The sequence below is a fragment of the Dipteris shenzhenensis genome, chromosome 16, assembly GCF_047967505.1.
Source record: "Dipteris shenzhenensis isolate YYH24624 ecotype China chromosome 16, Dip_SZ_1.0, whole genome shotgun sequence".
In the NCBI taxonomy this organism is placed as follows: Eukaryota; Viridiplantae; Streptophyta; class Polypodiopsida; order Gleicheniales; family Dipteridaceae; genus Dipteris; species Dipteris shenzhenensis.
In genome coordinates this window covers 4,743,186-4,767,005 of record NC_141611.1, presented here as the reverse complement: position 1 = coordinate 4,767,005, position 23,820 = coordinate 4,743,186, and the positions used below count along the sequence as shown (strand labels likewise).

Genomic DNA, 23,820 nt, shown 5'->3' with positions numbered 1-23,820 from the left:
GCTAGGGAGATGTGGAGACAGTAAGTCCTTGAAAGGCACCAAGATATGGATAATAGAAGATCTTGCCCCTCAACAACTTAAGATGAAGGCTAGTGAACTTCAAAAAGTACGAGAAGCTTGAAAGAATGGCAGGTGGGCAGTATATCAGGAAGGCATTGCTCTCATTAAAGATTTCAAATTGGCTTAGACACCACCGTAGATGTGGAGACACTCAGTCCATAACTGATGTAATACATAAGTCTTCTAAGGCACTAGGATGGACTCTCAGTTCTTAATTGACATTTTTTGACTGTCTCACGGGAGAGTACAAATGTAGGTAAAAAATGAAGCTTACTTGGAGAAATAGACAGCAAATAGATAGCACCTGAGAAGCACTTGAAATGCCGATGGAGAAGCTCGAGAGAAAGGTTGATGAAGAAGTTGCAAAATGTGTCCCAAAGAAGCCCGAACGGGGTTGGGAAAGGCCTCAAAATAGCTGTGAGAAAATGGCGATCCAGCTAGAGGCGCGGTGAAAATTAGCCCGTGACGGCGAGCGGTGGCATAGTGCAACGAAAGGGCCTGGGTACAGAGACCTTGGTGCAAGGGTGTGGCAACGGTGACATAGGCGGCTCAAGGCATCATGGCATCACTGTTGCAGGTGGCGTGGCATGGCGACGCATGGGCGTGGCACCAGGTCGGGTGTTTGCCTGCACCTTGGTGCAAGGGCGTGGCGACGGTGACATAGGCGGCTCAAGGCATCATGGCGTCGCTGTTGCAGGTGGCGTGGCATGGCGACGCACGGGCGTGGCACCAGGTCGGGCGTTTGCCTGCAGTTGGCATATGATTAGACGGGAGCTGTGCAGTTGGGTTGTCGATGGTCTTGAGAGGTGTTGGAATTGTAGCGAATAGCAGGATGGGGGGGTGTTTGTGAACCAAGCAGGTCGAATACCGTATGAAGCGAAGAACAGGTTGCGGGGGGGGGAGGTGTTTGTGAACCAAGCAGTTGGCTATCATCTAGCTCCTCCTCTAAGTCTCCAACTTGCTCTAATCAGGCTTGCTCAAACAACGTTCATGAGACCAGTTCGAGCCTCCACCAGTTCCGACTGAATGTGTGATACTATCCCGCTCCATGGGATAGTATCACACATAGCAATGTATCCTTGCTCTTTCGAATAGTAGGCCAAGAAAGGGCTCTGATACCAATGCAATTAAGGAGGCAGGGGCAGATTGGAGGAAGGGGAATAGTATTGGCAAAAGGGAGAGGAAGAAGAGGGAGAAACAGTGAAGCGAGGAAACAGGGTAGAGGGAGAGGAAGAGAGAGAAGGATAAGGGGAAGAGAGAGATAGAGAGGGATTACGCAGCCCATAGGAGGAAGGAGGGAGGAGACAACATTCGATGTCACATCAAAAAGAGAGTACAATGAGTGGTGGATGGGGACTTATATAGTCCCTTCACTTTTTCCACTAACTCTTAATCGTCTTCGATTTTTGGGACATAATCACCTGCAGGAGGAACTGCTTCATCGCCTGGAATGTACGTCTTTAATCAAGAAATATGAAATGTTGGATGGATTTTACCCCATGATGGTTGTAATTCCAATTTGTAACTTAAAGGTGAATTTTTCTTGACGATCCGGAAAGGTCCATAGTATCTTGGTCACAACTTAGGAAACACAGACTTAACCGTCTTATAGCGATGTGGGGCTACAAATAATAGCACCATGTCACCAGTGTTAAATTCCAGGCGACGTCTATGTTTGTTGGTAGACCGTTGATACCGCTCTCGCGCTTTTCGCATATGATCCCTGACTTAAAGTAGAATGTCTTGCATTTCTTGAACCAGTCGATCAGCTAGGGCCACTCGATGTTGAAGTACAAAATTCGTTGGTACAATCGGAGTGTGTCCATAAGCTGCTTGGAATGGAGTCATGCTGATGGCACTATGGAAAGAGTTATTATATAAGCAAACTCAAGGAGTGGTAGATACTCTTCCCAAGCTGCTAGGCGTGACTGAATATAATGTAGAAGCATTTCTTCTAGAACTTGGTTGACTCTTTCAGTCTGGCCATCTGATTCTGGGTGGTAGGCTGAACTGAACAGTAGAGTTGTACCCAAAGATTCGAACAGTGAAATCCAAAAGTGACTGGTAAACTTAGGATCTCTATCGGATATGATATTCTTGGGCAATCCATGGTGTCGGAAGATGTGTTGTATGAAGAGTTTGGCTATGTCCGGAGCCTAGGCACTGCTTTTGCAAGCAATAAAGTGTGCCATTTTGGACAATCGATCAACAATTACCATAATTTGAGTGTTACCTCTGGAGGATCGTGGTAGTGTTGTAATGAAATCCATGGAAATACTTTCCCACCTTTCAATTGGAACTGGAAGAGGCTGAAGAAGTCCTGTTGGAAGTTGTTGGCTTGCTTTCATTTGTTGACAAGATAAGCAAGATGTAACCATTTTGATGACGTCGCTTTTCATTTGAGGCCAGTAGTATGTTGCTCTGAGTAACCGATAAGTCTTGTTGATGCCTGGATGGGCAGCATAAAGAACTACATGATGCTCTTTTAACAAAAGACGTCGAACATCCTTGTCATCTGGTACACAGACGCGATCTTGATAATACAGAAGGTCGTCCGTATAAGAATAGGATGAGAAAATCTTCTGTTCGGAAGTCGAAGGTTGATCTTTTGAAAGAACTTGTACTGCTGTGCCGAAGTCTTTATCATTGAAATACTTTCCTTTGAATGAATTCGGAACATCCACAGATAATGTAGAGATTACCATAGCTGATGCTAGAGGTAACCTGCTGAGAGCATCTGCAACTACATTGCGTAGTCCTGGAATGTACTCAATGGTCATGTGAAAGTTGGCCAGAAACTCAACCCAGCGTGCTTGTCGAGCGTTCATGACTGGCTGAGTAAAGATATACTTTAAAGAGTGATGGTCTGTTTTGACCACAGAGTTGGCTCCCATGAGATAATGTTTCCAAGAGCGATAAGCATGTACAACGGCAAGAAACTCCTTATCATAAACCGGGTATCGGGTTTGGATATCAGAATGTTTATGGCTGTCAAAAGCAATAACTCTGCCTTCTTGCATGAAGACTGCTCCTGTAGCGATGTCGGAAGCATCGGTCATGACCTCAAATGGAAGGTTTGGGTCAGCAATAGCCATAACTGGTGTGGTAGTGAGTGCTTGCTTGAGTTGCTGGAAACTATACTCTGTTTCGGGAAGCCACTGAAAAACTGCTGTGCTTTTCAATAATTCGGACATAGGAGCTGCGAGTTCGGAAAACTGATAGACCTTTGTATGGTAGAAGTTTGCCAATCCGAGAAAAGAGCGGACATTATGAACATTCTTAGGAGTAGGCCAGTTTCGGATTACCTCGACCTTCTTGGGATTCACAGAGATGCCTTGAGCTGAAATAACATGTCCCAAATATTCGAGTTGGGAAGCCACTGAAAAACTGCTGTGCTTTTCAATAATTCGGACATAGGAGCTGCGATTTCGGAAAACTGATAGACCTTTGTATGGTAGAAGTTGTTTCGGGAAGCCACTGAAAAACTGCTGTGCTTTTCAATAATTCAGACATAGGAGCTGCGATTTCGGAAAACTGATAGACCTTTGTATGGTAGAAGTTTGCCAATCCGAGAAAAGAGCGGACATCATGAACATTCTTAGGAGTAGGCCAGTTTTGGATTAACTCGACATTCTTGGGATTCACAGAGATGCCTTGAGCTGAAATAACATGTCCCAAATATTCGAGTTGGGTCTTGAAGAACTCACTCTTCTCAATGTTGATATAGAGAGAGTTTGCGCGGAGAACTTCAAAAACTTGGTGAAGATGTTGTTTGTGCTCATGTAGGGATCTGCTGAAAACGAGGATGTCATCGAGGTAAACGATGACGAACTTATCGAGGAAAGGCCTGAAGATGTCGTTCATTAATGTCATGAATGTGGCCGGGGCATTGTTTAACCCAAAGGGCATGACCAAACATTCATAGTGTCCATACTTTGTTCGAAAAGCTGTCTTGTACTCATCGCCTTCTCGTATGTGTATTTGATGATAACCTGAACGAAGATCAATCTTTGAGAATTGTGTTGCATGTAGAAGTTGAACGAAGAGGTCATCGATGCGAGGCAATGGATACTTGTTTTTTATAGTGAGCTTGTTGAGGGCTCGGTAGTTGATGCAGAGGCGCATTGACTTATTCTTTTTTTCCACAAGTAGTACAGGAGATCCGAAAGGGCTGCGACTAGGCCGAATGTGACCTTTGTCGAGTAGTTCGGTGACCTGTCTTTGGACTTCTTCATTTTGAGTGTAAGAAACCCGATAAGGAGGTTTCGACGGTGGATTACTGCTGGGAATAAGTTCGATTGGGTGATCCATTGGTCGTCGAGGTGGTCACTGCTTTGGCAATTCCTGTGGAAAAATATCCAGGTAAGGCTGGAAAAAAGGTTGGTTGAGGTATTCAGGAGGATCCTTTGATGGTGTCTCCTCGACTACCGTAACCAACAGAAGTGAAGTCTTTACTTGACGTTTACGAACCCACTTCTTTACTTGTAGGGCAGAGGCAACTGGGGTTGAAGGAGAGTCCCTAGAACCAGTTAGCTCAATAAGTTTTCCCTGGTGGACAAACTGGATATATGGCTGCGAAAACTGATTGATGGATCATAGTCGTAGAGCCACTGTTGTCCAAGTATGACATCGTACCGAGAAAGAGGCATGATGTCGAAGGTCAACTTGTCGGTATAATGTTAGATGCGAAAAGACAAGTTTTTGATCCTGGTGTTGCACAAGAAAGTAGTTCCATTTGCGAGTTTAATCTGATAGTCCATGAGACTGGGACTGGTGGTCAACCAAAGTTTGTCGACCATAGAACTAGCTAGGAAGTTATGAGAGCAGCCACTGTCAATGAGGATAGTGACCGTTGTTCCATGAATCGATCCTTGAACACAAAGTACTTGAGTGGCCAGGGAAGGTTCGGGGTTACTGGCAAGGCTCAGGTGGATGGTATTCGCCATTCGAACAGCTTTGCCTTTCTTGTCTTGTGCTGGGGTAGCATCTTCTCTTTGGGAAGTGCTAGGTTCCATATTGGAATTTTGCTTTGGTCGCTTGGGACAATTGAACCATCTATGGTCGCCTGTACAGATGGTACAAAGTCCTTTTGTGCTGGAGCTGTTCTTCTTGTCAGTGGCCGCACCTTTATGTTGGGGATGTCGGTAATGACTTTGTAAAGAAGAAGAGGCGCGATCCTTGGAGGAGTGCTTCTGTTGGAATCCAGCAAATGATTTCTGAATCTTCTGGGGATCTTGAGACTGTTGCTGGCCTTGATTACCGAAGTTTTTTCGAAACCTGGTGTTATCTTGAGGGCGAGCACCTTTGGCCATAGTAGAGTTCTGTGTGCGATTAGCACTCTGCTTCCCTGTGTTTTGAAAATCTGTAATGCGCTCTGCGTAAGCAATAGCGCCAGCTGTGGTGGTGATGTTTGCTTTAAGGACATCAATGCGTAACGAGGGATTTAGGCCTGAGATGAAAGCATGAAGGCGATCATCCTCAGTTAAACCATCAATCTCCAGCACCAATGTGGTGAACTGAGAGATGTAGGAAGACAGGGAGCCCGTTTGCTCCAACTGCCGGAGTTTTGAACGTGCTTGGAAGTCCGCATTGGCAGGTATGAACTGCTTACGGAGCACGTGTTCAAAACGTTCCCATGTTAACACACTTGTGCCGTCCTTTAAGCGTCTTTGCCACCATAGAAAAGCTGTATCCTTGAGGAGAGAGGCTGCCAAGGCGATCTTTTTGCCTTCAGTGAGGTCAACAGTATCAAAATACATGCGCATTTTTGCGAGCCATTGGTCAACTGTTCGGCGATTGCGTTGACCAGTGTAGGCTTCCGGAAGTTTGATGTCAAGTCTTTTAGTTTTGGAATCTTGAAGTAAACGGTAGAGGGCACGTAGTTTAGTGTTTTCTACCTGTGGTGGGAATGAATCCGCATAGTCATCTGGTTGCGTCACGTCGTCCTCTGTTTGTGTGGTACTGCGAGACTCTTGAAGTTGTTGAACTTTCTGGACCAAGTCGGAGATGCTGTCTTGAAGTTGGGAAATTTGAAGTTGCAATAGTGATTCACCTTGTACGTTGACTTCAGGGGTCTTTTTTGGACTTGAGTCTTTGATCTCTGGAGAGGCTTCACGCAAGCGTTGCGACATATCGGAGATCCCTGTGAGAAAAGCGCGAACTTGCGCTCTAGTTTGTACCATTCCTGGAAGAGGATTCGGGCTGCTCCCTGAGGTTGCTCATGTTGGAGGGGGCAGGCGAGGCAGGATGGAACCACCCGTGGTAGTCTGGTAAAGGAGGTCCTGTCGGAGGTAACACTGGTGATGCCGAAAGTGGTGTTACTGCTCGTGAGAGGACAGGAGTAGGTTGCAGAGTCCATGGATCTGAGAAGGGATAAGGAACTGCTGTCGGAAGTGGAGGATATCCAGGAGAAGGAGTGCCTTCAGAAGGTACAACCGGTAGAGGAGGATATCTGGGAGCTGAAGGAGGTGGAGAGTACCCTGGAGATGCCGAAGGCGAGGGGTAAAATTCTCTCCAAAGATGGACAGCAAACTCTTGAGGATTATCGGGTTCTGGGTATCTTCGTGTCTTGTGGAACACAACCTGTACTGTGCTGAGGAAGTAATGTAACTGAGGTGCCTCACGCAGAAGATATAGGATGTGGTCCAAATCACTAGGAGGGCACGTGACACAGAAGACCCACGATGCAAAAGCTCCGAAATGGGCTGGTTGTGCAATCTGAACACGATATTGTGTGGTAGATGATGCCTGAGGTGTCCTTGAAATGTCGGGTGAATTACTAGGGGTTTCCATGCTTTAAGGGAGATTCTTTCATTTGCTGTAATTTGATAATGACAAGAGAATCCTTAAAAGCAGAATGGGAAGACTCCACCTGGCAATGATTTAATCTGCCAATTTGTTGCGTAGAAGAGGCCTGCAAATCGCTGTCCGGAGATCCAAGTTGCAATGGTTGGCGAGGAGCAGATCTGGCCTGTCTGGTCCGGGCTGTTTAACAGACTGTCTTCATTGCGATAGGAGGCTGAAACGGCTGCTGATCTGCAAATCGCTGTCCGGAGATCCAAGTTGCAATGGTTGGCGAGGAGCAGATCTGGCCTGTCTGGTCCGGGCTGTTTAACAGACTGTCTTCATCGCGATAGGAGGCTGAAACGGCTGCTGATCTGACAGGAAAATGTAGCGCCACACAGGGGGCAGGCTGTCTATGGCGCAATAGACTGCTGATGTCAATCAAGACCTGCTAAACAGATTGCAGGTTTCCAAGGACTGAATCGCAATAGGGGCTGGCGAAACAAGGGGGGGGGGGGGGGCAGGCTGTCAATGGCGAAACCTGATTACAGGTTGGATCGCGGCAGGGATGGCGGGCTTCCAAAGCTGCAGGTTGATACGCGGCAGAACAGGCTGGCTGGCAAGGCTCTCACGCTGCGGGCTGGAAGGAAACAGGGCCGCAAACCCTGGCGAGGCTAGGACTGCACATGGCGAGGGACTGGCAGCGCAATGGCGCGTGAAGGCGGCCACAGTCTCCACCTCCCCCCATAGTGCAACAAGGGCATATCCTAGTCTCTCGCCTGGGTCTATGTCCGGTAGCTGTATGACGCATCCTGCCGGCCTCAATGTCTAATCTGTGGGAAGATACCCTGAGCTGGCCCAAGGCAATCCTGAGTGAGTGCGACATATGAACGCCGATATATCCTGGGGATATGATGAAGCCATCCTCTGAAATCTTGAGAAAATGGTCACGATATGTGGCCATCTTCGTAGGAAGCTCCGTGGGATGAACCCAAGTGCGAAACGTGTGTAGCTGCAACAAATCTGCCCTGATAACCTGACTGAGCTCATGTCGAGTGAGAGGGAGGCGAGGGGCATCTATGCTGTATCGAAATGGTGGCAGCCTATCCATATCCAAGCCCAACAAGGTGAGCCATGTGGAGAGTGTGTGGTACCAAAAAAAAGTATGACCTCTCTCCGCTAACATCTGCGAGGATGTCTGTGCTAGCCACGGTAATCGTGCTCTGCCTGCTGCTGAGTCTCCGAGCGTCCTGATCTTATGCAAGTATGTAACTGATTGAAATGTTGCATCTAGCGCTAGGGGTGTAGCTCCGAAATCTGCGAGCATAATCTGATGCGGTACCATGGGCTTCGCTCTGATCAATGTGGAGAACATGATGATCTGTAACCTCTCTACTCGTCTCCAATCTGCAACACTGAGATCTCCTGCCCAAAAAGGGCTAGCATACATGGCTGCAGGTCTCACCAGCGTATCGAAAAGTAAGGACTTCGTGTCGGGGTGCTGAAAATGTGACTGTGCACACTGCCTCTCGAGAAGAGCCAAGGCGGCATACCCTCTACTAATCCTATCTCGTGCTGCATGCGTCATGGAGAAGACTGGACCTCTAAATGTGGCACCCAAATATGTATACTCCCTGACTAGCTCCACCTCCTGCCCATCAAATGTGAAAGAGAACTCGCCTCTCCTATAAACCTGGTATGACGTGTTGAAGACCATGACTTTGGTCTTCCCAAGGTTTACAGACAACCCTCTGTCCTGACAAAAGCTGTGGAGTGCATGGAGATGTGCCTGTAAACCCTGCTGGGAAGAAGAAATAAGAACCACGTCATCTGCATAGAGGAGAATCGGTATCGTGGATCCTGCCAGTAAAGAATCTGTACCACCCATCGTCTGTATGTACATCTCTAACTCATCGATATAGAGACCAAAGAGTGTCGGAGACAAAGGACACCCCTGCTTCACCCCTATCGTACTGCGTACTTCCCCCGACAGCCCCGCCCATGTCCTGACTCTACCTGTGACTCTCTCATACAAGGCCATGATCGCCCATTGAATCTCCCCACTGAATCCCAAGTCACGAAGTCGCTGGAAGAGTCTGAAACGCGGCATAGTGTCAAATGCCTTTCTGAAGTCCACGAAGCAACAATAGAGCCGTTGCTTACGTGACTTCGCCTCCTCAATCAAAGCCCTGAGTGTGAAGATATGATCTAGAGTCGAGTGCTCTGCACGAAATCCTGCTTGCCCTCTAGTTCTCATACCTGTCGCCTCGGCATGGTCATTTATATGTCCTTCTAGAATGGTCGCATAAATCTTGGCCATGACATGGCCAATCATAATGGTCCTGTAGTTCGACGCCTCCAAAGGATCCCTCGACTTGTGTATGGGTACTATAGTATTTTCTAGCCAACTAGGTCGAAGACCTGTACAAATGGACTCGTTAAAAAGACGGGAGAGGACTGTAGCTAAGGCATCAATCCCATGGGTTACATACTCCGCTTGCAATCCATCATGGTCCTTAGCTCTCCCAGTCTTCAAACGATGAACTGCTGCTCGGACACTACTAGATGAGAATAAGGCAGAGGAGGTGGGTCTACGCACATGGGATAAGTCGATCTGTGGTTGGTCTGGAATATCATATAAAGTGGAAGTATAGGCAAGCTAAACCTGCGGGTCTGTAAGAGGAGTTTGAGATTTCAAGCGAAGGAATTTCTTCCAGAATTCCTTGGAATCACAGCTGAAAAGTAAACTTCTCAGCTCCTCCTCATTCCGGGCTAGAAATTGGCGCTTTTTGCGTCGCACCAAACGCTTGTAACTCTTCTTGGTCTCAATCAGGAGGGGAGACTTCTCTTGTGTCTCAAGGCGAAGCTCCCTGCGGAGTTCTTTACACTCCTCATCATACCATCCATTACAAGGCACAAGACCGACTGGTGGAGGACCGGATGTGTGGCAAGTGACGGGGAAGGACTTGTGGGCTGCCGAGATGATGGAGGTATGTACAAGGTCCCACCGATCCTGTGTGGAGGGTAGGACATCGAGAAGGTGCGGACGGAGAAGACTACTCAGGTGCTGGCTATAAATATCATCGAACTGGTGGTCAAAATGAACCTCATAGTATGGCTGACGCTCATGATGTCTAGAAGGGGGGGCATGAGGAATCTGGGTAAGAATAAAGTGCAGACGTGCATGATCGGCTGAAGGCATAAGAGGGTCGACTGTGAGGTTATGTACAAAAGGGATGAAAGTCGGGGGACCCAAGACGTAATCGATGACGCTCGTACCACCACCCGCGAAGGGAGAACATGTGGCTGTGGATGAATGCGGCCACTGTCGAAGTCCATTATAAATGACCATGCCATGCGATGAGAGAAGCTCCAATAGGCGATGTCCTAGATCTGTCACCTCTACTCCTCTATCTGAAGATAAGCGTGGAAAACTCTCATCTGGGGCCGCTGGAACTAAGACTGGATCCTCAGCAAAGTCCAAAATCCTCAGCAAAGTGCTTGGCGTACACAAACTTGACTACAACAGCCACGTTCCCACCATGACTTGCCAATCTTATCAACCTTAGCGACTGTCTGTCTGATGTCCTCGCGTTGAAGTCTCCTAAAAGGATGACCTCTCCGCGGCGTGAGTACTCCAATACATCGGCTGACAAATCCTCAAAAGGTGACTGTCCTGGTCCATCTGAGGCATAACGAGACTGTCTCGGGGGAAAGTAGCATACTGCAATAAACAAGTCTCTCCGGGGGGGTCTCCTGATCCGTACCCAAAGATATCTGGCCCGATGGTCTCTCCTCACGACTGTGAGTATCGATCTGAGATGCTCTCTATAAAAAACTGCCACACCGCCAGATCCTCTGACTCCTCTTGATCGTCTAGTCTGCTGTCGAAAGACAGACTCCTAGGCATACCCTGTCACCTGCGGCAAGCCTCTCTCTGGGCTCTCATGGGTCTCTGTAAAGAAGACGATGTCCTGATCAAAAAAGGCCTCTCGTAAGTTGCCAGGCTGAGCTGTGAGGGAACCATTACAGTTCCATACCCTGTCACCTGCGGCAAGCCTCTCTCTGGGCTCTCATGGGTCTCTGTAAAGAAGACGATGTCCTGATCAAAAAAGGCCTCTCGTAAGTTGCCAGGCTGAGCTGTGAGGGAACCATTACAGTTCCAAACTGCGAAACTCAAGCTATCTGGCAGGCTACGTGTCCCATAGGCCTCGTGTCGTCAATTGTGGGCTCCAGCCGGTCTAGATCGCATAGCTACTATCAAAAGTCTGCCCTCTCTGATCACGGCCCACTTGCCCTCACGACGGGCAACATCCCTCTGTGCAATGAGACGTCTATGCTCCTCCCACTGAAGAGCTGTAAGGTCCTCATCCATGTGAATCTGTGGATGGTCCCTCAATCTGGATCTCCTCTGTAATACTGCGAGACGAGCCTCAGCATCTCTGAATTTGACGATAAGTGGCTGGTGCCGTGCTGGATCCCGGCCCACTCGATATGTAGCTACTATGCCATGATCCTGAACTCCGAGTGTCCCAGATATGAAATCTGTCGCCTGATCCATGGCTGATCTCGTATCTGATCGCTCAACTCCGTGGATGCGGATGTTGAGGGCCTTCTAAGCTCGCCGTTGACTCTTGGCAATAGTCTCAGAGACTGTGGTCTGCTGGGCCTGTGGGGCTCTACGCACAACGTCCACCGACTCTGAGGTCTTCTGTACCTCTGTCTGCAGTGTGGCCAGCCTCTCCTCAACTGCTGCACTAGCTGGAGGAGCTACATGCAGCTGCTGGAGGCGATCATCGCATGCCACAACATGCTCCTGAATGCGTGCCTCCAGCTGCACTATGCGCTCAGCATGTGTCCGTAACTGGATGTCCCGATCAATATCTCTGGTATGAAGCTGGCGAATATGGGAGTCCTGATCAGATCTATGACTCTCAACTGTCGATAGCTGAGCAGTCAGTGTGTGTATCTGTGCTGTGAGAGACTGAATCGCAGCGCCCTGAAGTCTGCAAGTCTCCATGCACTGCATAACTAAATCTCTCAAGCGCAGATTATCTGCCAGGACTGCTTCTGCTGTGGAGGGTGAAGGGGAGAGGGGGTACAAGGATGAGGGGGTAAGAGGGTAAGAAGGCGAGTAAAGGAGGGGTGCGGAAAATGGAGGTCCTGAAGAGAGAGATCCGGTAGGAGGAAGTAGGGAGTCAGGGACCGAAGAAGAGCCTACACTAGGGGAGGAAGGGGCTGAAAGGGAGGGTAGGTGGGAAGAGGTGGGAAGAAGCTGGGTAGGGACTAGGGGAGGGGAAGAAGAGGAGGGAAGAGGCTGGGTAGGGAATAGGGAAGGGGAGGAAGAGGAAGGAAGAGGATGGGTAGGGACTAGGGGAGGGGAGGAATAAGCAAGGGAAAGGGCTAGGGAGGAATGAACGGGAGCAAGAGGAGGAGGTGAAGCTGAAGGAGGGGGAGGAGGAGGATTGAGTAGAGGAGGTGGGTAGGAAAGGGTTGGGATTGAGGCAAGGGAGGTAACTGGAAGTGATGGGGGAGATGGAAGTAAAGGAGATGGGGTAGGAGCCACAGGAGGATTGAGTAAAGGAGGTGGGTAGGAAAGGGTTGGGGTGGAGGCAAGGGAGGTCGTTGGAGGTGATGGGGAAGGAGATGTTAAGGGTAAAGAAGAACTTGCCTCTTCAGCTCTTGTACTGCTGCCTATGCTTTTATCTTTCTCTACTTTTGCTCCTTGGGGGGCCATGGTGGAGCTCCTTGTTTGTGGCATCTCCTTAGTCCTGGAAGTGCTGGAGAGAGAGCTTACTTCTTCTCTTGAGCTCAATCAAAGCTGGTTTCTTTGATTTCGGTAGATTTCTTTCACTTGAATGAAAGTTTGGTTGGCTTGCTTCAGGAAAACATCTCCAATCCACCTCAAAGCAAGCTGCAATATTTTCCCCAATCTGCCTCAACGCAAGCTCGGATTCTGCAGTATAACTGCTTCAAGGTTTTTGCAAATGATAATTTGCTAGTGTTTGTTTGAAAGTTTCATGAAAAATCTAAGACAGATGCATGGAGGTCATTGGCGGTTCTAGGACATGCATGGAGTTGGCTAGCTGATTTCTGTAGGAGAAACCTCTCTGTACATTCTGTGTTTCTTGAGGTCACGGGCTCTCTTTCCCTCTGGCCACTGTCTATCCATGTGGGGCGTGCAGATATGCTGTTTCTATGAGTGTGAGCGCTTCGTCTCTATCGTGACCTTCCAAGCTTTGTAAGAGCGAGCTTCCACGGTGTTGTTGATGGCAGGTCCTGCGTAGGAGTTGCAGGTTTCGTACTTTTCTTCGAAGGGGAGCCAACGCTTTTCAACCTCGGAGAAGAACCGGCAAAAAGTGCGAAGGCCTTCTTCATCAAGGGACTCGTTGATCAAATAACCTTGTGATGACGAGTAGCTTCCCTCGTCAAAGAACTCGTTGCATCTATCATTGTCTGCTAATGCATGCTTTTGAAATCGCTAACCAAAAAAAATCCCCCAATAACGTTGTAGACAGCCGAACATGTGTGCCTTGGTCGACGATGCTATGATCCTCCGAGTCCATGATTTCCTCAGCGATGGCTTCATTCCAAACTTTTGCCCACGGAAGCTTTGCGAAGCTGAGTAGGCGACTGGACTTCAAAACCTCCTTCAGGACCAATCCGCAATCGGGTCAAGGAGACGAACGATGGGGTGGGCTGGTTGATGAACGACAGTTGGGCTGACGAGCAGACGAGAGGGCTGACGGACGGCAACGAAGAGAGAGAGAGAGAGAGAGAGAGAGAGAGAGAGAGAGTTGGTACATGAAGGCCTCCTCATGCCCATCTTGATAGACCACCAATTTACTCGCTTTATGCGCCTCCTTCACTTTAGTGAGTTCAGTGTTCCTTTGTTTGAGCTGGGTCGGAGTGAGCTCCTCACATATCCAGCTGGGTTGGAGTGAGCTGGGTCGGGGTGAGCTCCTCACATATCCAGCTGGATCGTTGTACCCTTCAGCTTATGTGTTTGTCCAAGAATCTTAACTCTTGCTGTTCCCTTTTCAGTGATACAGCTTATATCAATTTCGTCCCATTTGACCTGTGGTATCCTTCTTGAGGCATGTGATTTTTTGTTTTCTGTTATCCCTCCTTGTCACCGAAGGCAGCCACTTTGAATGCATATATATATATAGAGAGAGAGATAGATATATAGATAGAGAAAGAGAGAGTTGGTACATGAAGGCCTCCTCATGCCCATCTTGATAGACCACCAATTTACTCGCTTTATGCGCCTCCTTCACTTTAGTGAGTTCAGTGTTCCTTTGTTTGAGCTGGGTCGGAGTGAGCTCCTCACATATCCAGCTGGATCCTTGTACCCTTCAGCTTGTGTGTTTGTCCAAGAATCTTAACTCTTGTGTAAAACACTCTCTGTTTTCCTCTCTTCTAAGATCACGGGAGTAGCACCATTTATTTCCTCCCAGCCATATTTCACTAAGGCTCACGAGCCAGATAGAGATCTACGTTATCAAATCACATGAATCATTATCTTCTCTTCTCTCTCTAGCCTCAGCAAACCCCAATTCCCTAGATAGATCTAGATGCCACATGTCATCTATATAGGGCCTTCCTAATGCAACATTTCACCCCTCTCTTGGGATGCATTTAATTCCTTGCCCCTAGGCACAATCTTAGCACTAGGCCCTTGGAATTAGATCTATCTAGTCTGGTGCTGTCAGCCCTCACCTAGGACCTTGACATTAAATCCCTCCCGATCATTTACATGAAGCGCAAACACATATATTACAGAGATAGATTTTTTAAGGGAAATGTCGACTGATTCTTCCGAGGTCATGCTACCTTGGCTAGAGCGTAACATTCCTTCCCTCTTCAGACATCAGCGTCCTCGATGATAAAGTCTGGGAACACTCTCCGCAACTGATATACGGATTCCCAGGTAGCTTCGGATAGAGGCTGACCATGCCATGCAACCAACACCATGGGTATCTTTTGATTTCGTATTTGCATTGTTCCTCGGTCCAGGATTCTTGTTGGTTTGCGCCTTGCAATATCCTCTATCTCCTGAAACAAAACCACACCTTCGATTAGTGAGTCACCTGTATGTAAAAATTTCTTTAAGCGTGAAACATGAAAAACCGGGTGCACCTTACACCCCTGTGGCAATTCTAATTTATAGGCTACACTGCCTATTCTCTTTAGAATTAACCACGGCCCACAGTATCGAGGTGATAACTTAGCACACTTTCCTGAAGTCAACGACTTTGAGTGCGAAGGAATTCTGAGAAAAACTTTTTCTCCTTCTTCAAATACTCTTATAGACCGATTTTCATCCGCATACACCTTGGCTCTATCCATAGCCTGGCGGATATTAGCTCTCGCAAGTGCTAGCATCTCCCGCATCTGAACTACAAAGTTCGCGGCACTAGGCACTTTCTGAGGTACTCCAACTATAGTTGGATTGGCTGGTCTATAACCATAGTTCAGCTCAAACGGACTGAACCCGGTAGATGAATGTTTCCTATCATTGTAGGCAAACTCCAACAATGGCAACCACTTGTCCCATGTATGTTGCCTCAATGACACATATGCCCTCAGCATATCCTCTAAAGTCTGGTTGACTCTCTCCGTCTGACCATCCGTCTCAGGATGATCCCCACTACTCATTCCTAACTCAGTCCTCAGTGTCTCAAATACTGCTGTCCAAAAATGACCGGTAAATCTGACATATCTGTCTGACACTATGGATCTAGGCAATCCATGCAGACGAAATATATGTCTAATAAACAAATCCGCCACTTGCGGGGCACTAACAGACTCTCTAGTCGAAATGAAGTGAGCCATCTTGGTTAGACGATCAACCACCACAAGGATAGAATTGTATCCTCCTTGTGTTGCAGGTAGCCCTACAATAAAATCCATGGAAATGCTCTCCCACTTACTTAGTGGTATTTCCAAGGGCTGTAAAAGTCCGGGTGGCTTCACCCGCTCGGCCTTACTTACCTAACACGAGAAACACCGTGTCACATATTCATGAATATGCTTTTTCATCTTTGGCCAAAAGAAATCTCGCTTCACGAGATCATATGTCTTCTCGACTCCTGGATGTCCCGCACACGGGCTATCATGGCATTGTCGAATGACTCTCTGCCTGAGATCATTCTGACCAGGTACTTCAACCTTGCCATTTCTAACTAGCATACCATCCCTTATGGTATATCTTGCATAAGTTTGGCCTTTTCTGGATGCCAGGTCATCCTTTTCATTTCCCCCGGGTTTTAACACATGAGCCTTAGGCCATAAGCTCTGGACAAACTCGTCCACTTTTTGAGTTTCTCTTATCTCGGTCATTAGAGCACTCTCTAATACCGTGAAACTCAGGTTGTGCATAATGCGAGACAACGCATCAGCTACCTTATTGTCTTTTCCTCTTCGGTACCGAATCGTTAGATTAAACTCCTGCATGAGCTCTGCCCACCTAGCTTGGCGGCCCCTCAAGTCAGGTTGTTTACAAAAATGTTTCAGAGTATCATGATCTACATCCACATAAAACTCTGAACCATACAGATAATGCCTCCACGTTTTCAAAGCATGGATAACAGCATACAACTCCAATTCATGAGTTGGCCAATTCCTTTGAGAGGGAGAAAGCTTCTTGCTTTCAAAGGCTACTGGCCTTCCCTCTTGAAGGAGGACTGCTCCTACCGCAATGCCACTTGCATCGGTTTCTAGGAACAACGGTTTCTGGGGATCAACTATTTTTAACACCGGTCCTGAGACCACAGCTTGTTTTATGGTGTTAAAACTTTCCTGTTGATTCTGTCCCCAAATAAAAGGTAACTTTTCTGAGGTCAGATCAGTCAATGGCGATACTATTCCGGAATATCCTTTGATATGCCTTCTATAAAACTGGACAAATCCCAAGAATGATCGCAACGCGGTCAGACTACTCTGAGGGATTGGCCAAGTCAGTGTCGCAGCCACTTTCTTCGGATCCATTTCTACCCCCTGTGGAGTAATTATGAACCCTAAATACTCAAGCCTAACCATACACAGTATAGTTTTCTTTTTATTCACATAAAGACTGGCTTTCCTCAAAGTACTGAACACTATCCTTAAGTGTTCACGATGTTCAATAATGCTCTTACTGAATATCAGGATATCGTCTATAAAATGTACTACGAACTTTCCGATATACGGACGTAGTAAATCGTTCATAAGCATGACGAAGGTCGCTGGAGCATTGGTAAGTCCGAAAGGCATTACCAAAAACTCATAATGACAAAGGTATATCTTGCATAAGTTTGGCCTTTTCTGGATGCCAGGTCATCCTTTTCATTTCCCCCGGGTTTTAACACATGAGCCTTAGGCCATAAGCTCTGGACAAACTCGTCCACTTTTTGAGTTTCTCTTATCTCGGTCATTAGAGCACTCTCTAATACCGTGAAACTCAGGTTGTGCATAATGCGAGACAACGCATCAGCTACCTTATTGTCTTTTCCTCTTCGGTACCGAATCGTTAGATTAAACTTCTGCATGAGCTCTGCCCACCTAGCTTGGCGGCCCCTCAAGTCAGGTTGTTTACAAAAATGTTTCAGAGTATCATGATCTACATCCACATAAAACTCTGAACCATACAGATAATGCCTCCACGTTTTCAAAGCATGGATAACAGCATACAACTCCAATTCATGAGTTGGCCAATTCCTTTGAGAGGGAGAAAGCTTCTTGCTTTCAAAGGCTACTGGCCTTCCCTCTTGAAGGAGGACTGCTCCTACCGCAATGCCACTTGCATCGGTTTCTAGGAACAACGGTTTCTGGGGATCAACTATTTTTAACACCGGTCCTGAGACCACAGCTTGTTTTATGGTGTTAAAACTTTCCTGTTGATTCTGTCCCCAAATAAAAGGTACTTTTTCTGAGGTTAGATCAGTCAATGGCGATACTATTCCGGAATATCCTTTGATATGCCTTCTATAAAACTGGACAAATCCCAAGAATGATCGCAACGCGGTCAGACTACTCTGAGGGATTGGCCAAGTCAGTATCGCAGCCACTTTCTTCGGATCCATTTCTACCCCCTGTGGAGTAATTATGAACCCTAAATACTCAAGCCTAACCATACACAGTATAGTTTTCTTTTTATTCACATAAAGACTGGCTTTCCTCAAAGTACTGAACACTATCCTTAAGTGTTCACGATGTTCAATAATGCTCTTACTGAATATCAGGATATCGTCTATAAAATGTACTACGAACTTTCCGATATACGGACGTAGTAAATCGTTCATAAGCATGACGAAGGTCGCTGGAGCATTGGTAAGTCCGAAAGGCATTACCAAAAACTCATAATGACCAAACCTGCTCCTGAAAGCGGTTTTATGCACATCCTCGGCTCTAATCCGGATCTGATGATAGCCGCACTTAAGATCTATCTTACTGAAAATCACGGCTCCATGTAATGCATCTAGCAAATCATCAATCCGAGCCATCGGATACCTGTGCTTAACAGTGATATTATTCAATGCTCTGTAATCAATACAGGGGCGAAACGTATCATCCTTTTTCTTCTTTAATATCACTGGCGAAGCAAAAGGTGAGAAACTTGGTTGAATCTGCCCCAACTTGAGGTATTCTTCCAGTTGTCTACGCACCTCCGCCTCTTCAGCAAAACTCATCCTATAGGGAGGTCTATTTACAGGTTCTGCCCCCGGGATCAGTTCAATCTTATGCTGAACTTTCCGCTCTGGAGGTAACCCATAAGGTAGTTCATCCCTAAAACATTCAGAGAACTCCTCTGTTATAAGATTAGCCAGCTTGGCCATCTCACTACTTTGCGTAACATCAGTGCTAGTCGAAGAATCATCCACCGACTCTACCGATGCTGTGCAAAGGTACAAAAACTTTACTTGAGCCTTTCTGATTTCCATCACGAAAACCAACGGTCCCTGAGGTATATCTTTTTCACCTCGCAAGACATAAAGCACATCATTCATCTTGAATTGATATACGTGCTTTTTTCAATCAATGGCTGGATTCTTCCTAGAATGCCACGCCATTCCCAGGGCTATATCCGCATGAGCAAGCTTGGTCATCTCAAAATCAAGCTTCTCAGCATAGTCCTGAATCCGAAGCTCCAACTGGGTAACCCTTTGGTCCCATACTTCAGTTGAACTTCCATCGGCCATCCTGACTGTATACGCATAGTCAGATGGACTTGTCTTTAGTTTCAGCCTCTTCACGAGCTTGGAGTTAATCACATTGTGAGTTGACGCCGAGTCAAACAACACAATGACATCATGACTGGCCACTTGCCCTTTCATTTTAATTAACTCCGTATCATTGAAGGCTGTATACCCCGTTGCTGCGGGCTTAGATAGGATGTTATCAGGTGCACTCGTCACTAACTTAGCAACAGACACACAGAACAAACAAGGTACTAACCTCTGAGAAGATCCCGCTAGCTGAATCTGCATCTCTTCCGCTCTGGGACTTCCCTGCATCTCCACGTTGCACTCTGAGATCACCATCTCAGCCATCCGACGATCTTTATTACGTGGACAATCTCTCCACTGATGAGGTTGAAGGCAACCAAAGCACAAGCCTTCTCTCCTCGCTTTTTCCCGCTGTTCTGGGTTCAAGGGAGATTTACACCAAGCCCGGGCTGCCATTGGGGTTACTTTCCTCTTCACTCCAATGGTGGTACTTGGTTTAGGAGTTTCAGCCGGTCTCGCCTGCTTGGCTTGACCACTCGGCTGCGAACCACTCCCTCTACTAGCCCACTTCTTCTTAAACCCAGATTTCTTCGGATACCCATACTGGGTTCCGACCTGTGCAAACCCACTTGGCTTGCTGCCCTTGGCATCCTCGTAGTTCAGGGCTATAGCTATTGCATCATCTAGAGTGTTCGCGTACTTAGCCCGAACTTCCATTTTTATTCGATCATTCAATCCAAATATGAAATCTTTCACTTGGATTGATTGAGGCAGGGGTTCATCAACCTTCATTACACTCTCTCGAAATTTATCAGTTTATTCTGCCACTGATAAATTTCTCTGACGAAGGTTGCTATATTGATCCCAAGCTTGGGATGCCTCGTCAGGAGGTAAGAAGAGTTTCCTGAACTCTCTTTTAAACCCCTCCCAGGTAGTGGATGCTATGCCATCTTTTTGTTGTTTAATCCACCACCGATCCGCTGCCTCACTAAACATATGGGTGGCCTCGCGGATCTTTTTGATGTCATTTCTGATCTCACAAATGGCGAACGCCTCGTCCCATTTGTGTAACCAGGTCTCAATGACATCGGAGCTATGGTCGTTCATCCGACCAGAATACTTTTCCGGTCTGTAATTGGCAATATTCGGCACTTTAGCCTTCCTAAGCTCGACCGTATGGACACTAGACTCCAGTTCCATTGGAACCTTTCCCTTCTCTTCTCGAGAAGGTCTGGCAGACATACTCTGTAACGCTCTCCTAAGTTCAGATTGCCCTGCGTTGGCTTGTAATTGCTGCGCTAACAACTGTTGCAAGGCATCCTCCAGCAATGCAATCCTGCCAGATAAAGTGTGAGCTACTGGGCGCGATCCCTGCTGCTGGGTCGGCCAGACTCCTGACTCACCAGGGTCCCTTCTGGAAGCCCCTTCTTCTGCTTCCATTCAGTTCAATAGGTGTTTTGTTTTGGGTTTTTTTTAAAAAAAAAAATTTTATAAACACCGCTAGAACACTGTATTACACGCTTACACGATTCAGGGTACTGACACTCTGACACAATTCCCTATACTAGGGAATACCTGCAATCTGACATGCACACAAACTACGCATTTGACACAGGCATATATCCAAATCCCGCTTTTCCCTATACTAGGGAAATTCTTGCAAATTAACTCAGACTGAAGTATACAGGCATCTGCACAGGCATAATCTGTCCCTATAGCATCGTAGACTGTAAACTCTTATTCAAGCAGAGCATCAACAACTAAATCAAGAGAAGAAAACACAGAATTGACAGAAGCGACAGAGAGCCCCCTGGTCTATGAACTCTGATCGAAATCTGTCTGAGGGAATCAATTGAAAACTGTCACGGGTCGAGGTCGCCAGATATCCCGAAGCCTGTGGGCCCTATGCCTTCGTGCTCCAACCAACCACACCAATCTGTCAACCGCTCCCGATCACCGCCTACGTGCTCGCTGCGCCAAATCTGGACTATGGGCCCACTGCTCGTCAACTGGCGCTCTTGTTCGCCGCTCACGAGCTGCTGCTGCTCGTTCCAGCACCTCCCCTTGAACTTTCCGTTGATCTACGATCGATCACGGATTGCAATCGTCAAGGCCTTACAGGACCCTTCCGTTCCAACGCTCTACGACACACTTGCATATACAAGTGCCAATCGTTCGTCGTCAGCACGCTGCGATCAACGCGTCGCCTCACCAACAGTCTGGAATCTCCACGTGAGCGCCAATCATCACGGACATCGTCAGCAGCGTTGGATCTCCCTCGACGCTGGTCTGTAATTGTGCGGCCTTTTCACTTGCCTAGCCTGTTCAAGGCCCTACGCTCCTCTATCCATCACGCGAAGGCTACCGTTTGACGAGTAGCGCACTGCGTCGATTCAGGCACCATCACGAATCCCCGCTGTTCGTCGTCACGGCACACAGGTACTTCGACGATCCCACGCTATACATCACGTGAAGGTCACCGTCGGGTGATTCGCCACCAACGCTCCACGCCTTTCCACTTCGTAACCTGGCTCTGATACCAATTGTAAAACACTCTCTGTTTTCCTCTCTTCTAAGATCACGGGAGTAGCACCATTTATTTCCTCCCAGCCATATTTCACTAAGGCTCACGAGCCAGACAGAGATCTACGTTATCAAATCACATGAATCATTATCTTCTCTTCTCTCTCTAGCCTCAGCAAACCCCAATTCCCTAGATAGATCTAGATGCCACATGTCATCTATATAGGGCCTTCCTAATGCAACATTTCACCCCTCTCTTGGGATGCATTTAATTCCTTGCCCCTAGGCACAATCTTAGCACTAGGCCCTTGGTCTTAGATCTATCTAGTCTGGTGCTATCAGCCCTCACCTAGGACCTTGACATTAAATCCCTCCCGATCATTTACATGAAGCGCAAACACATATATTACAGAGATAGATCCTTTAAGGGAAATGTCGACTGATTCTTCCGAGGTCATGCTACTTTGGCTAGAGCGTAACATCTTGTTGTTCCCTTTTGAGTGATACAGCTTATATCAATTTCGTCCCATTTGACCTGTGGTATCCTTCTTGAGGCATGTGAATTTTTTGTTTTCTGTTATCCCTCCTTGTCACCGAAGGCAGCCACTTTGAATGCATATATATATATATATGTATGTATGTATGTATGTAGATAGATAGATAGATAGAGAAAGAGAGAGAGTTGGTTCATGAAGGCCTCCTGAATATCTTTTTCCTTCAAAATTTTGATTTTAATTATTCATGTTTCTGATGAGTTCAGGTGTGCTTCTGTTCTAAAGTCGTTTTTCTCATCGTAAATTCTTGGTCCCCTCTTGCCAAAGGGAGAAACACAAAACCCAGAAGGGGTGCCTCTGAAGTTTTCTATAGCCCTGTTCATATACTTTGGATTGCATCTGTATGATTTGTGAGTTCCCTTACGTCTCTTTCTTATTATGTTGGATGTTTAAATAAAAAATTGCAGGTCTTGGAGGATCAACAGCTTTTAAGAGAGAGAGTCTCGCACCTTACTGGGTCTACAGGTGTGGCAAGGATGGACATGGCATTGTTAGAAGCTCGGTCACAATTTATGGAAGCACGAGAGAGAGGGAGTCCTCCCCCCTCACCGTTTAAATCACCACAGAAGCTTAAAGCCGTTGCAACCCCAGATTTCCCCCCTAGTGAGTTGGTTAATATTGAATGTGAGAAAGGAAGCAGTACATCATGTTTGGCCAAATCACTTCTCAACTTTTTCAATGAAGCTAGGGCGAGGGAAAAAGGCATTGTGCATCATTCTACATTTTCCACCCAATCAGAGTCACTTGACGAGAAGGTAGCTGATAATGAGAGGCTTGTGAATGAGATGCTTCATGAGCCCAACTGGAGCATTGCAGATTTGTGTCCTGGTACAAATATAACCACTGGCAAGCTGGGGGAGATCCAGGTAAGTCATTGGTGTGCTTTGGGATAGTAGCTTTGTCATTGATAGGTTTCATCAATACTATTCTTCCCTCCTTGTGAATATATCCTCTTTGTGGAAAAAATAAAATGGCTTTTGGCCTTCTGTATTTTATACTCTTTGCCTCTTTATTGAGCTGAAGGATTTGCTTCTCTATATATACAGGCCCACATCAAAACAACTATTGAGGATGCTTTTTGGAATGGTGTCTTGGAAGGCCTCACCAAAGATCCCCCAGATTATCAGTGGATTATTGGACTTCTGAAAGATATGAGGGTACAGCTAGACACCCTTGTCCCAAATAGTTGGAAGCAAGAACTAGAGGAGAGTTTGGACATTGACATATTTTGCCAGGTGTTGTTTCTGGCTCTTACAGAGTACTTTCCCTTTCTCTATGTTGTACCATGTATTTTAATATTGCTGGATCCTTTGGAGACAAATAGTATTTGCTATTCATAATGAGATGACACTTTGTAATTGCATGATAAACTTAACCCTCTTGTAACCTTGTGAGAAACTAATGCAGTGTTTGCATTGACATCTTTCCAGACCATTCTTGTGTGCATGATATATTGGGTGTTGGGCTTAATGTTCCAACCATTTCAGCCAGCTCAAATGCTTTCTTTTGGGCCTTTCCTTCGTTTATTGCTGTTTTCAGTTTTTCCTACTGCAAAACTGTCTTCCTTCAAAGATCTTGTAGATCTGTTTTTTTACGTCTAAGGCAGGCAGGAATTCCGGCTGGTATTGGAAAATGGCACGTCTGAGGCATTCTTAAAAATTTGCTGAAGGTATTATACAAGTCCTTTGTTT

At 46.8% G+C, this 23,820-nt stretch overlaps 1 protein-coding gene across 4 annotated transcripts in view; it reads left to right on the top strand.

Moving 5' to 3' along the window:
* The window catches only part of LOC147892441 (uncharacterized), a 53,653-nt gene that overhangs the window by 5,730 nt on the left and 24,103 nt on the right, over nt 1-23,820 (top strand). For all 4 annotated transcript variants that reach the window (XM_087387624.1, XM_087387625.1, XM_087387626.1 and 1 more), the window contains exons 8-9: nt 22,537-22,995; nt 23,176-23,364. In XM_087387624.1, coding sequence (XP_087243750.1) covers nt 22,537-22,995; nt 23,176-23,364 — 648 coding nt within the window. The remainder of the gene's footprint in view (nt 1-22,536; nt 22,996-23,175; nt 23,365-23,820) is intronic.